General features: G+C 36.9%; 2 protein-coding genes across 3 annotated transcripts; both read right to left on the reverse strand.

Annotated features, from left to right (window-relative positions):
* Positions 1-4139: 4139 nt before the first annotated feature.
* On the reverse strand, positions 4140-9811 carry LOC109192735 (probable cinnamyl alcohol dehydrogenase 1). 2 transcript variants are annotated; one of them, XM_019343437.1, is made up of 5 exons: positions 9626-9811; positions 5553-5669; positions 5200-5439; positions 4414-4699; positions 4140-4332 (listed from the first exon to the last, which is right to left on the reverse strand). In XM_019343437.1, the coding sequence occupies exons 1-5, from the start codon at positions 9673-9675 to the stop codon at positions 4156-4158; spliced, it is 870 nt and encodes a 289-aa protein (XP_019198982.1). In that variant the 5' UTR covers positions 9676-9811; the 3' UTR covers positions 4140-4155. The 2 variants fall into 2 exon arrangements, with proteins under 2 accessions (XP_019198982.1, XP_019198983.1); XM_019343438.1 differs by having other exon boundaries at positions 5200-5436; positions 9626-9809.
* Positions 9812-10457: 646 nt separating this feature from the next.
* Positions 10458-11229, reverse strand: LOC109192705 (uncharacterized mitochondrial protein AtMg00810-like). Its single transcript, XM_019343409.1, has 2 exons — positions 10779-11229; positions 10458-10714 (listed from the first exon to the last, which is right to left on the reverse strand). Exons 1-2 carry the CDS (start codon positions 11227-11229, stop codon positions 10458-10460), a joined length of 708 nt encoding a protein of 235 aa, XP_019198954.1.
* Between the last annotated feature and the right edge of the window lie 217 nt (positions 11230-11446).

Consider the following 11446-nt stretch of genomic DNA (forward strand, 5'->3'; position numbering starts at 1 on the left):
CTACTTTCTCATTCGTACAATAATTCTGGGTAAAAAATCTATTCTAAAATTATAAAATAGTGTAACACAATTCTCTTTGCATATCTAATCTATCTACTATATATATATATATATATATATATATATATATATATATATATATATATATATATATATATATATATATATATATATATATATATAAAAGATCATATGAGAACACTTGTTTAGGTGAGAACATATCGTGTGCATCAATCTAATATTTTTTAATGGTCTAGATTAGATTAAGTGTGTTCGAACGCGCATTAAATGTGTGTAAACGCGATTAAGTGTGTTTGCACACATTTAATGTGCGTTCGCACACACTTAATCTAATCTATATCATTAAAAAATATTAGATGGACGCATATGATGTGTTCTCATATTCTCACCTAAGCACATGTTCTCACTGGAACCCTACCATATATATATATATATATATATATATATATATATATATATATATATATATATATATATATATATATATATATTGGGTTGAGTTCAAATAAGGACAACAATATATAGAGGACTGTGAGGACAAATAATGGGCACACAACAAATAAATAGGCAGGCACAAAACTTAATACACAATGGCACACAAGAATAAATGTAAACATCAGGTTTCGAACCCAAGATCTATAAATTAACAAATCTAGCACGCGACATACAAACTGTGGCACACGACTACATTCGGCCATGCACACGACATACCAGCTAATGGCACACACTAAATCTGTCCTCACAGTCCTCTATAATATACTTGTCCTCATTTGAATACACACACACACTCACACACACACACACACACACATATATATATATATATATATATATATATATATATATATATATATATATATATATATATATATATATATATATATAGGGTCAGGTTCCTGTGAGGTCATGTCTCCCCGTGCGGTCAGTGCGGCATACACCATTAGGTATGCAAAAATGCACCACACAGTGTTCGTAAATACACCATTATGTGTGGTGTATTTTTTTTTGTGTGGTGTATTTTTTGACATTTCATTCTGGTGTATTTTCGAACACTGTATGGTGCATTTAAACATACCTAATGGTGTATGCCGCACTGACCGCACGGGAAGACATGACCTCACAGGAACCAAAAAAAGAAATAAATAAATATATATATATATATATATATATATATATATATATATATATATAAATATATATATATATATATATATATATATATATATATATATATATATATATATATATATATTTATATTTATATAATTGAAAAAATTAGCAAGCTAGGACAAGTCAGTCGGGTTAACTCGACTAACTCGATTGAAATGAACGAGTTAACTCGGCCGAGTTAGGCGCTAGGCGGGAGCTTATGGGGCAAATAGCCACGGTCTAGGAGCGCCTAGTGCCTAGGTACCGATTAATCGGTGCCTAAGCAGGATTTTTGCTGCAACAGTGGTTAGAATCACTACTACTACAAGTTCATCATTATATATATATATATATATATATATATATATATATATATATATAGGTTCATCAAATCACTACTGCATGTTTATTAAAGAGTAAATACCTAAAATGGTCCCTCGAGTATAGCTAAATTCACAAATTGGTCTTCGACTTTCAATTTCAACCAATTAAGTCCTTAACTTTGTAATTTTAACACAATTTGGTCCTCTGTCTGTTTGACCGTTTGTTGACTGTGATTTTTGAGGATATATATGTAATTTCATGGTCCATCGTTGATTTTTTAAGGTTCTAGTTGCATTTTTAGACCGCACTGTTACATTTGAATTCACTGCCGAAAGCAATCTACCAAATCCGGTCGCCTTTCTTCATCCTCCCTTTGGATTCAATGTAATTGAGTTCGTACCAGAGCGAAGAAGACGACGTGTTTCTGAACCAGTGCAACGTCGTCCTAGAGGCCTCCACGTGCTCCGACAAGAGCTGAAGGTTCTTCTGGAGATCATCGATCACGGTCAACAAACGGTCAAATAGATAGATGACCAAATCGTGTCAAAATTACAAAGTTAAGGACTTAATTGGTTGAAATTGAAAGGTTAGGACCAATTTGTGAATTTAGCTATAGTCGAGAGATCATTTTGGGTATTTACTCTTTATTAAATCACTACTACATGTTCATTAAACTATTACGAGTACTACATATTTATTATTGCAAGTTCATTAAGGATCTCTTCGAAAACATTTAAAAAAAAAAATTTCCTAGAAAATGAATTATTTTTTGAAGAATATTTTTATTTTATGGTGTTTAGCTTAAAGTTAGAAAATGATTTTTTTTTTCGGTTGAAATTCCAAAATTATTATATATTTTTTTGTTAGGTTCATTTTTTAAAAATAAACATGAACATAAATTTGTTACAAAATTATTTCTTATAAAATATTATAATTTTAAAGATGATAATAATAATAATTATAATTATTATTTATATTAAATAAAATATTATAAATTAAAATTTATAATAATTATATAGATTAATAATAATCTATACTATATATAAAAACAAAATCCTGAACTTTTAACTTCCCGCCCAATTCCTAAAAAATCTCTTTTCCCAATAAAATATATTTATTTCTACTTTCTCATTCGTACAATAATTCTGGGTAAAAAATCTATTCTAAAATTATAAAATAGTGTAACACAATTCTCTTTGCATATCTAATCTATCTACTATATATATATATATATATATATATATATATATATATATATATATATATATTGATGGTTTTATTGGGACCGGGTCCACCATAAACCGGGTATAGGAACATAGGACGGGGGGGTAGGGTGCTAGGCCCAGAACAATGCGTACAAAAGCCCGAGGTACAGGCCCAGAATGGCAGCCCAATTACAAAGAACAAGGCCCACAGGATGGGCTATAGCGAACTATGCTACTGGTAGGAATCGAACCCAGGTGACTGGATTGAGAGTACAAGACCAAAACCACTAGACTGTAGTGCTTATCGTGTCTGAGTTGCCCCTTAGCCAAAGATCCAGGGCCCCTATTTATAGCAAGCCCCCCTCCTCCTCTGGCGTCCGCGTGTCCCACGTTGCTCCTCCCCCACTCCGCTTGTTTGTCGTCATGCATGTCACGTCGCCACTATCCCCGCGACTCCCGCATCCTCCACCATGCACGCCGCACCTACCTCCCCCCCTCAGCCGTACCTACCTACCCCCTCACGCCGTACCTACCCCCTCATGCCGTACCTACCTCCCCCCTCACGCCGTACCTACCTCCCCCCCTCACGTCGTACCTACCTCCCCCCTCATATCGTACCTACCTACCCCCTCACGCCATACCTACCCCCCTCATGTCGTACCTACCTCCCCCCTCATATCGTACCTACCTACCCCCTCACGCCGTACCTACTCCCCTCATGCCGTACCTACCTCCCCCCTCACGTCGTACCTACCTCCCCCCTCACGCCGTACCTACCCTTAACCCAGCCGATGCAAGATACCCCTTTGCAAGATGAAATGACATGCCACATGAATTATTTTAAAAAAAAATTCTTAGGTGTATTGCAAGCTTTCTAAGTGCATAAAAGGTTAACGCAGGGTGTCTTTTTGTATTTTATTTATTTTTTAAATTATTTTATTATAATTTTATTATTTTATTGTATTGTGATTGATATTGGGGTCGACTTTTAAAAATAGATTGAATTTGTGAGGATGTAGTGTGAATAATAAATGAATTACAAATTTGATGATGTGAGGTGAGACCTATTTTTAAAATTGAGAGAGATTTACGGGAATAAGGATAACTTAAATGTAATAACACTAAAAAAAAAAAAAAAGAAATTGAACAACACCCACATCAACATGAACTTTTATTGAACTTTCAATACAAAATGAAATTGAACAACACCCACGTCAACATGAACTTTTATTGAACTTTCAGTACAAAAACATAATCTATAAACTGGGAGGACTGTCAAGGTCCTTTGCAACTAGCTAGCCCCAGCAAACATATCATCAACTGCGGCATGCAGTGCTGAAACAACAAAAAGATGCATGCCCGGCCCCATCTTCATCCATCGGTTTTGAGGGAGCTACATAATATAAGCAACTTAGGAAGAAAAGGAGACAAAAAAAAAAATTTTAAATTGCAGAGCTTAGCTTTTAGTTGAGATAATTATACCAAAACTTAGGCTTGCAGGGCTAAATTTCACTTCTTTAGGAAACCCCACCAAAGCAAGAACACCAGCAGTCTTCAACAGCGACAAGTACAGATCAAATGGGATATCTCCGGATGCAGTGTTAATCAGGAAGTCAAATGATTTCGACAGTGCCTATAACAAAAGACAGCCATATATGTTTTGTCAGTAACCAAATTACATCACTCTGATCTGGACAACTTTAATCTTAATTACCATCATCTGTTGTTGACCAGATGAGATCACAAAGTTGTCGGCGCCAAGAAGATTCAGAGCTTCTTCTTTCTTTGATATACTGGTGCTGAAAACCGTCACTTTCAATCCAAGAGCTTTGCCAAACTTCACAGCCAAGTGACCAAGACCACCTAGTCCAATCACACCCAAACACTTACCAGGTTGATTCATGTTCTGTCGCATCATCGGAGTGTACACAGTAATTCCAGCGCATAACAATGGCGCTGCTGAGGCGAGAGGGTAATTTTCAGGAATTTTGTAGCAATACCTGTACAAATGATAGTCAGCAATCTAGTACACTATCACCAGTGTTGGGTAGAGGCCAGTAAAGGACCAAGTCCAACACCTCTTGAAAATGTGACAAGCAGTGTATAAGAAAATAATGGTTCGCTTTTACTACTAGTCATGGTTACGTTGAAAAAATCGTTAGGCACCTAAACGGCCATTAATCGGTGCCAATGAGCCTAGGCGGTTAGTGCCTATCTAGGCACCCTAGGCTGCCCGCCTAGATCACCAATTATGGTGATACACTAGGCCATCGGCCAGCACCTAGCGCCGATTAATCGATGCTTAGACGGAATTTTTGTAACACTGCTACTAGTTATAGCTTTTAGCATGGTGGTGAGCACTTGATCTAATAAGTAGTATCAGAACTAGGTCACCGACTCCGATCTCAGGTGTTGGGAAAGGGGAATTGTTGGGCACTTAATCCTAACAACTGGAAAAAATTGTTAGTTGAGAATGAATATTATATTATGTTGAACGTACCTTTGATGAACAACAATGTAAGTAGAGTATCCTCCTTTGGTGACTGTACCATCCGCATCTATGCCATCAAAAGTAGGGACAGCACCCTTTGAACACTCAACTTCTAAATCTTCATCGTTACAATACTTACACTCCCTGCAAGAGTTAACATAAGCTCCAACTCCCACAGGGTCACCAACTTTAAACCGCTCAACAACGTTGGACCCAACCTCTTTCACAATTCCTACAATCTCATGTCTGGTAGGCAGATAGAAAAAAGAAAATCAAATAAATATTAGAAAAGAAGTTATATAGAAATTGTACGTCTGAGATTAATTCCATATGATGAAGGCTAGGCATCATTATATTCATACCCAGGCACTAAAGGGTACTTGGATGTTCCTCCTTCATTCCTTGTCCAGATAACATCAGCATAACAGATGCCGCAATATGCAATATCTAGCGACACATCATCGCTCCCGACAACCCTGTTAACATTTAATAATTATGTGGTGTTACACTTTTTGTCCATTTACTAAAAAAAAATAAGAGACGAAATTTGCAACTAACATTAGTATAAATTAGGGAGTGAGCATAGAAAGTTAATAAAAGGATAAAAATTACAATGCCAAGATAGCTTAGGGATGAAAAGTAAGCACGATCAAGGAACGAATTTTATAATAATTACTCTATAACTTATGAATGAAAAGTGCAATTTTTTCTCACACACACACATATAGAGAAAAAGACAAAAATATGCGGTCAACAAGGAAAAATTCCCAAAATGTGTCGTATTTTTTTTTTGGACAAAAATATGCAAAACTCCTTTCGTAGTTGCGTTTTTGATGTATTTCGTATTTTTCTTGTATTCGTGGAAAACGCAAGAGGCAGTTGCGTTTACGTATTTGTATACGTAAAACGCAATAGGCTCTTGCGTTTTTGCGGCAATACCGTATCCCACAAAACGCAACTACGTTTTGCGTTTTACGTATTATACGTAAAACGGTAAACCAAGTTGCGTTTTTGTGAAGTATTTGTACTCGTCGTCGCCGGCGAAGTCGAAGGCCGGCGAGATATACAAAACGCAATTCGCAAGTGAGGTTTTGCTTCGAATCGGTTAAACGCAAGTTGTAATTGCGTTTTTGAAACGTTAAATGCGTTTTTGAAACGTTAAATTTTTCCGGCGACTGCCCGGCGAAACAACCTAAAACGCAATTGAGAGTTGCGTTGTGTAATGTTCATTTAATTGAATTTTCAAGAGTTGATTAATTAGTATACAAAACCGAGCATTTGATAACAATAGGTGGGTTAGCGTAGTTGGTAGAACCTCAGTTGAACCAGTTGTGGTGGTTAGGGTTCGAATCCTATTATTGTATGTACATATGTTATTTAATGTTTTTCGAGTTATAGTATTAGTATTAATAAATGCGGTAATATAAATGAAAGATTTGTAGTTGAGTTGGGTTAGTATGCGGTTGAATATGTGGTTTTCTAGGGTTTGAATCCCATTTATATCTTGGTGTTTGTTTTTTGGAATTACGCAGGTGTTGTGTAAGTATAAAAAATTGGGCAAATGGTAATAAAAGATGTCTTAGGTGAGTTGGCTTAGGATGCGTTCAAATATGTAGTTAGCCAGGGTTCAAATCCCATTTATATCTTGGCGTTTGTTTTTTGGAACTACGAACCGTCGATTATAGTATAAGGATTTTGGCAAATGGTAATAAATGATGTGTTTGCTGAAATTTATTATTTTTGATGTTGACCAAAGTTAATCGATAAAGACGGTTGGTATGAAATATCCGTAACGGCAAGTTGTGTATTATAAAATATAATTTACATAGATTTGAAGGATGAATTAGTTGAAATGTAACAGGAAACTAATATAAATGTTATTCATCGTAAATTCATACAGTTATAAGTACATGAAATGAAATATTATTTCTGTACTCGAAAATAATTTTTTGCGTAAAAACGGTTGTTGCGGGCTGCCTCTGTGGAGTTTTGGTGCAAGAGGTCCCCAATTGGTCCAATTGGGGACCTCTTGCACCAAAACTCCACAGTTTTGCCCAGTTGCAAGCCTAAGTTGCTGTGGTGTATTTCCGCTTTAGGTCGTACATGATCAACTTTGCTTGCTGACTGGACAACCCAGTGTGTAGATGGCTCTTCAAGGAAATACGTCTTTCGTAATGGAAGACATTAATCTTCCTTTGAGTACAGCTCTACGGCGACAAAACTGGGCAAGCCCCTTAAACCGAAACCCGAAGCGCGAAATTTAGTTGAAATTCTTTTGACAATGAAGAAACACAGAGAAAAAATCTTGGTATGTAGTATTGGGCATGAGATAGTTGAAATGAAGAAAACAAACTTCCCATCTCGTATTGATTAGATAAAGGAAGTAATGTTTAATAAGAATAAATTTTGGGGTTTCAATGTAAATCCGCGAAATGTATCAGGTCGATATTTATAGGGAAGTGATGTGGGAATAATATCATTGAAAACGCAAGTGTGTGATGCGTTTTGATGTTAAACGCATGCCCTTGTTGCGTTTTGGGTACTGTACAGTTTGGAGTGTGTTGCAGGTGTGTGATGTGCATGAGGCCGTATTGCAGATATGTGTAGTCACCTCAACCCAGAGAAAACGCAACTCCAAGTTGTGTTTTCGTATGTGATTTGTACATACCGATGCATGCTTTGATTTGATAGTCCAAGGGCCATGTGATGATTTGATAGGCCAAGCCCAATCTGCCAGTCTAGATAACGCAATTAGCAGTTGCGTTTTAGCCATTGACAGGGCAAGAGCAGATGGACCATACACTGGGTTGGCGGATAGTACATCTAAAACGCAAGGCCCAATAGCGTTTTAGAAACTTGTATTGATAGAAATAATATGGGTATAATTATTGAATAATGTTCGATTAAGTAATGAAGATTCAAGTTAAGAATAATGTATATTGAATAAAAAAATGATTCTAATTCCGTAAAGTCAAATTGTACATTTTTTTTGGAGATGATGTATATATTTTTTTTTATTCTGAGTGTATATTGTGTTTTATAATGTACACTCATTATAAAAATGTACATATGATGGACCATGGTCCACACAGTAATTTGTCGTCATATGGTGGCTTAATGTTGGATTATTGAACATACTGTGATTTAAAGTAGTATAGAATAGGTATCAAAATGTTGTTGATTTAACCGCAAAGTTTTATTACTAAAGATCATTACATTGACGTGGATAACTGGTGAATTTCTCCAAATTCATTATCCGTAATATTGTAGTTGATTGACCATGGATAAATCTTCTCTATGTTATAGGCGATAGCAATTGGTAGCATTAGTATGACATGTTGGTCGACATTGAAGAACACAACTCGGTCACAGCCATCTAAGTGAAAATGATCATATATTTGCTCCCAACTGCGCAACCGAACCATTTCTTACCATAACTCTAAATTTTTGTTAGTAAGGGTACTCTACACTTTCAAAACATAATTTATTCCCAACACTGCTTACGTTGGGTTTCAAACAAAGGCCAAGCGACATGTGACACCCATTTAAATACATTGTAAACCAACTACACAACCAATCACTCTTTAAAGATTTCACAAAAATATTAATAATATAGCGTCTCAACAACTCTAAAAACAAAAACCAAATTGCTTCCCATCAAGTTTCGACCCAAGGCAAATGCTATACCAAACAATCAAATTCACACGCTAAACCAACTAAGCAACACATCCCTTAGTTCACATTTGAACACACTAAAAATCAACATGTGCTAACGATAGGTTTCGAAACAAGGCCACTTAGCCAAACAAGCATTCTCAATCACAAAGCTTAACCAACTATGCAACACCACATTCTATTAATATTTGTCTTTTTTATTATACATACTCAAAACGATGAACAGTACTAAAAATGACGCACCATTAAAACCAACACCGATTAGACGACGAATAGTCAGGGTTCGCCGGAGCCTGTAAAACGCATGTGCTAATAGCGTTTTGCGTATTACTCAAAAAACGCGATTCGTATTTGCGTTTTTGTACAATTTTCCGGCGACGTACGGCGGTAAAGAAAACGCATTTGGGTCTTGCGTTTTACGTATTCACAGGTACAATACGTAAAACTCATCTCCCAATTGCGTTTTAGCGTATTCCCTACGTATTGTGAAAACGCACCTGGGAGATGCGTTTTCCGTATTCAATACGAAAAACGCAACCACCAGTTGCGTTTTCTGTATTTAACAAAAAAAAAAAATACGGATGAAATACGTTCAAAAACGTAACTCTCAATAGAGTTTTGCATATTTCTGTCAAAAAAAAGTTAATACATATTTTGGCTAATTCTCAACCATTTCTACACATTCTAGTCTTTTTCCCCACACACACATATATATATATATATAGAGAGAGAGAGAGAGTATAGGTTGTAGGTGTACTTACGGCTGAAATTATAAGGAGAGAGAAGTCCGGATGGATCTCTGCAGCCCATCCAAGGCAGTTGTTGTGTGTTGAAGGTGAAGATGCCATGCTTGCTAGCTTGTGTACGTTTCACAGAGATTCTGATCTGGGAAAAAGAATCACAGTACAAGCTAAGATATATTAAATGAAATTGAATAATGATTCATAGAGTAAAGATTATTGAAGCTTTGAATTGAAGGAAGATAATGGGATTCCGTTTCACTACCAAATGTACAGCAAGATTCTCCTCCTGCAGCCTTCAGTCCTAGATAGTGTTTAGCCTGTAATGTTTAAATTGGAATCCTCCTTGTTCCAGAGTCCAGGAAATATATAGATATGGAAAATATTACGTTCTCTGATCTCCCATATATATTCATGATGCAAACACTTTTTCTTGAGACTCCATGATGAAAATATTTTATTATTATTTGTCACATTATGAAGTAAAAATAAGATTGTAAAATTTGAAAGTACATGTAATAAAATCATTAGTACCCTTTAAGAGTGGGAGACTAATATAAAGAGTATATATATTAATTTTGATCCTCCTCATAAATTATGTCAGCTGATTTCCAAGCGTCGGCACCCACGCATACCCTCAAAAGTCTTCCCAGTAAAGGCAAACTATGACACTGTGGAGCTAGCGTAGTTAGTGATTTAAATGTTATGATTGGAGGCAGAGGTGTGGATTAGGATTGTATAAATTGATTATCAGTCTGTACAGCAATACAATTGAAAAATATATACATACAGCAGAGATATATGCAGACTAGAAGTATAGTCGAATAAGAATCTTAACACTCCCCCTTAAACTCAGGGAAGAGCAACAACCTGCAGCTTGCCTGGTAGAAACGCAAAACGCGGAGCCGCGAGGGGCTTGGTGAATATATCCGTCAGTTGGTCCTTCGTCGAGATAAAATTAACTTGTAGCTCACCCGCTGCGACCTTGTCCCCAACAAAATGATAGTCAATCTCAATATATGTTTCGTGCATGAAAACCGGATTAGTACACATGTAGGTGGCACCCAGATTATCACACCACAGCTTCGGAGCAGATCCAGACAGCACACCTAGTTCACGCAAAAAAGCCAAAATCCAAGTAACCTCAACACAGACATCAGCAGAGCCTTGTACTCAGCCTCATTAGACGATCTGGCCACTGTACGCTGCGTTTTGCAAACCCACAAAATGAGATTAGAACCCAGAAAAACCGCAAAGCCGCTGTAGACTTCCTATCCGTCGGGCAACTAGCCCAGTTCGAATCAGAATACGCATGAATATCAGTGTTAGGAGACTTACGCAACACCAAACCATAATGCAGAGTCCCCTTAACGTACCACAGCACCCACTTAAGGTGAGCCCAATGCGCATCTGTAGGAGCATGCATGTGCTGACACAACAAATTAACCGCATAAGACAGGTCAGGCCGGGTAACCGTGAGATACTGCAAGGCACCTGCTATACTCCTGTACTTCGTAGGATCTTTAAACGGCTGATTACTCCCAGAAACAGGCCGAGACACGGGAACAGGAATCGCTACAGGCTTGGACTCATACATGCCAGCACGCGTCAAGATCTCTGTCATATAACGCTTCTAAGAGAGAAGCAAACTCGAGGGTCCACGAACCGTCTCAATCCCTAAGAAAAAAATCGGTGCACATAGATCGCGAATCTTGAAGGCGGAAAACAATTTGGAAATGAGAGTAGACACTAGAGACGGATCACTACCCATAACCAAAATTTCATCCACATAAATCAACAAATACACCTTCAGCTCGCCCTGCGAAAAGATAAACAGAGAG

The sequence above is a fragment of the Ipomoea nil genome, unplaced genomic scaffold (assembly GCF_001879475.1).
Source record: "Ipomoea nil cultivar Tokyo-kokei standard unplaced genomic scaffold, Asagao_1.1 scaffold1833, whole genome shotgun sequence".
In the NCBI taxonomy this organism is placed as follows: domain Eukaryota; kingdom Viridiplantae; phylum Streptophyta; class Magnoliopsida; order Solanales; family Convolvulaceae; genus Ipomoea; species Ipomoea nil.

Bases quoted from the DNA above. Each gene is read 5' to 3' on its own strand.
- LOC109192735 (XM_019343437.1), bottom strand. From the start codon at position 9,675: ATGGGCTGCAGAGATCCATCCGGACTTCTCTCTCCTTATAATTTCAGC. The intron at 5,670-9,625 runs TAAGTACACCTA...ATTAAATGTTAA, and splicing joins TCTCCTTATAATTTCAGCCG to CAGGGTTGTCGGGAGCGATG. The intron at 5,440-5,552 runs GTATGAATATAA...CTATCTGCCTAC, and splicing joins AAGTACCCTTTAGTGCCTGG to CAGACATGAGATTGTAGGAA.
- LOC109192705 (XM_019343409.1), bottom strand. From the start codon at position 11,229: ATGACAGAGATCTTGACGCGTGCTGGCATGTATGAGTCCAAGCCTGTA. The intron at 10,715-10,778 runs GTACAAGGCTCT...TGCGTGAACTAG, and splicing joins AGATCGTCTAATGAGGCTGA to GTGTGCTGTCTGGATCTGCT.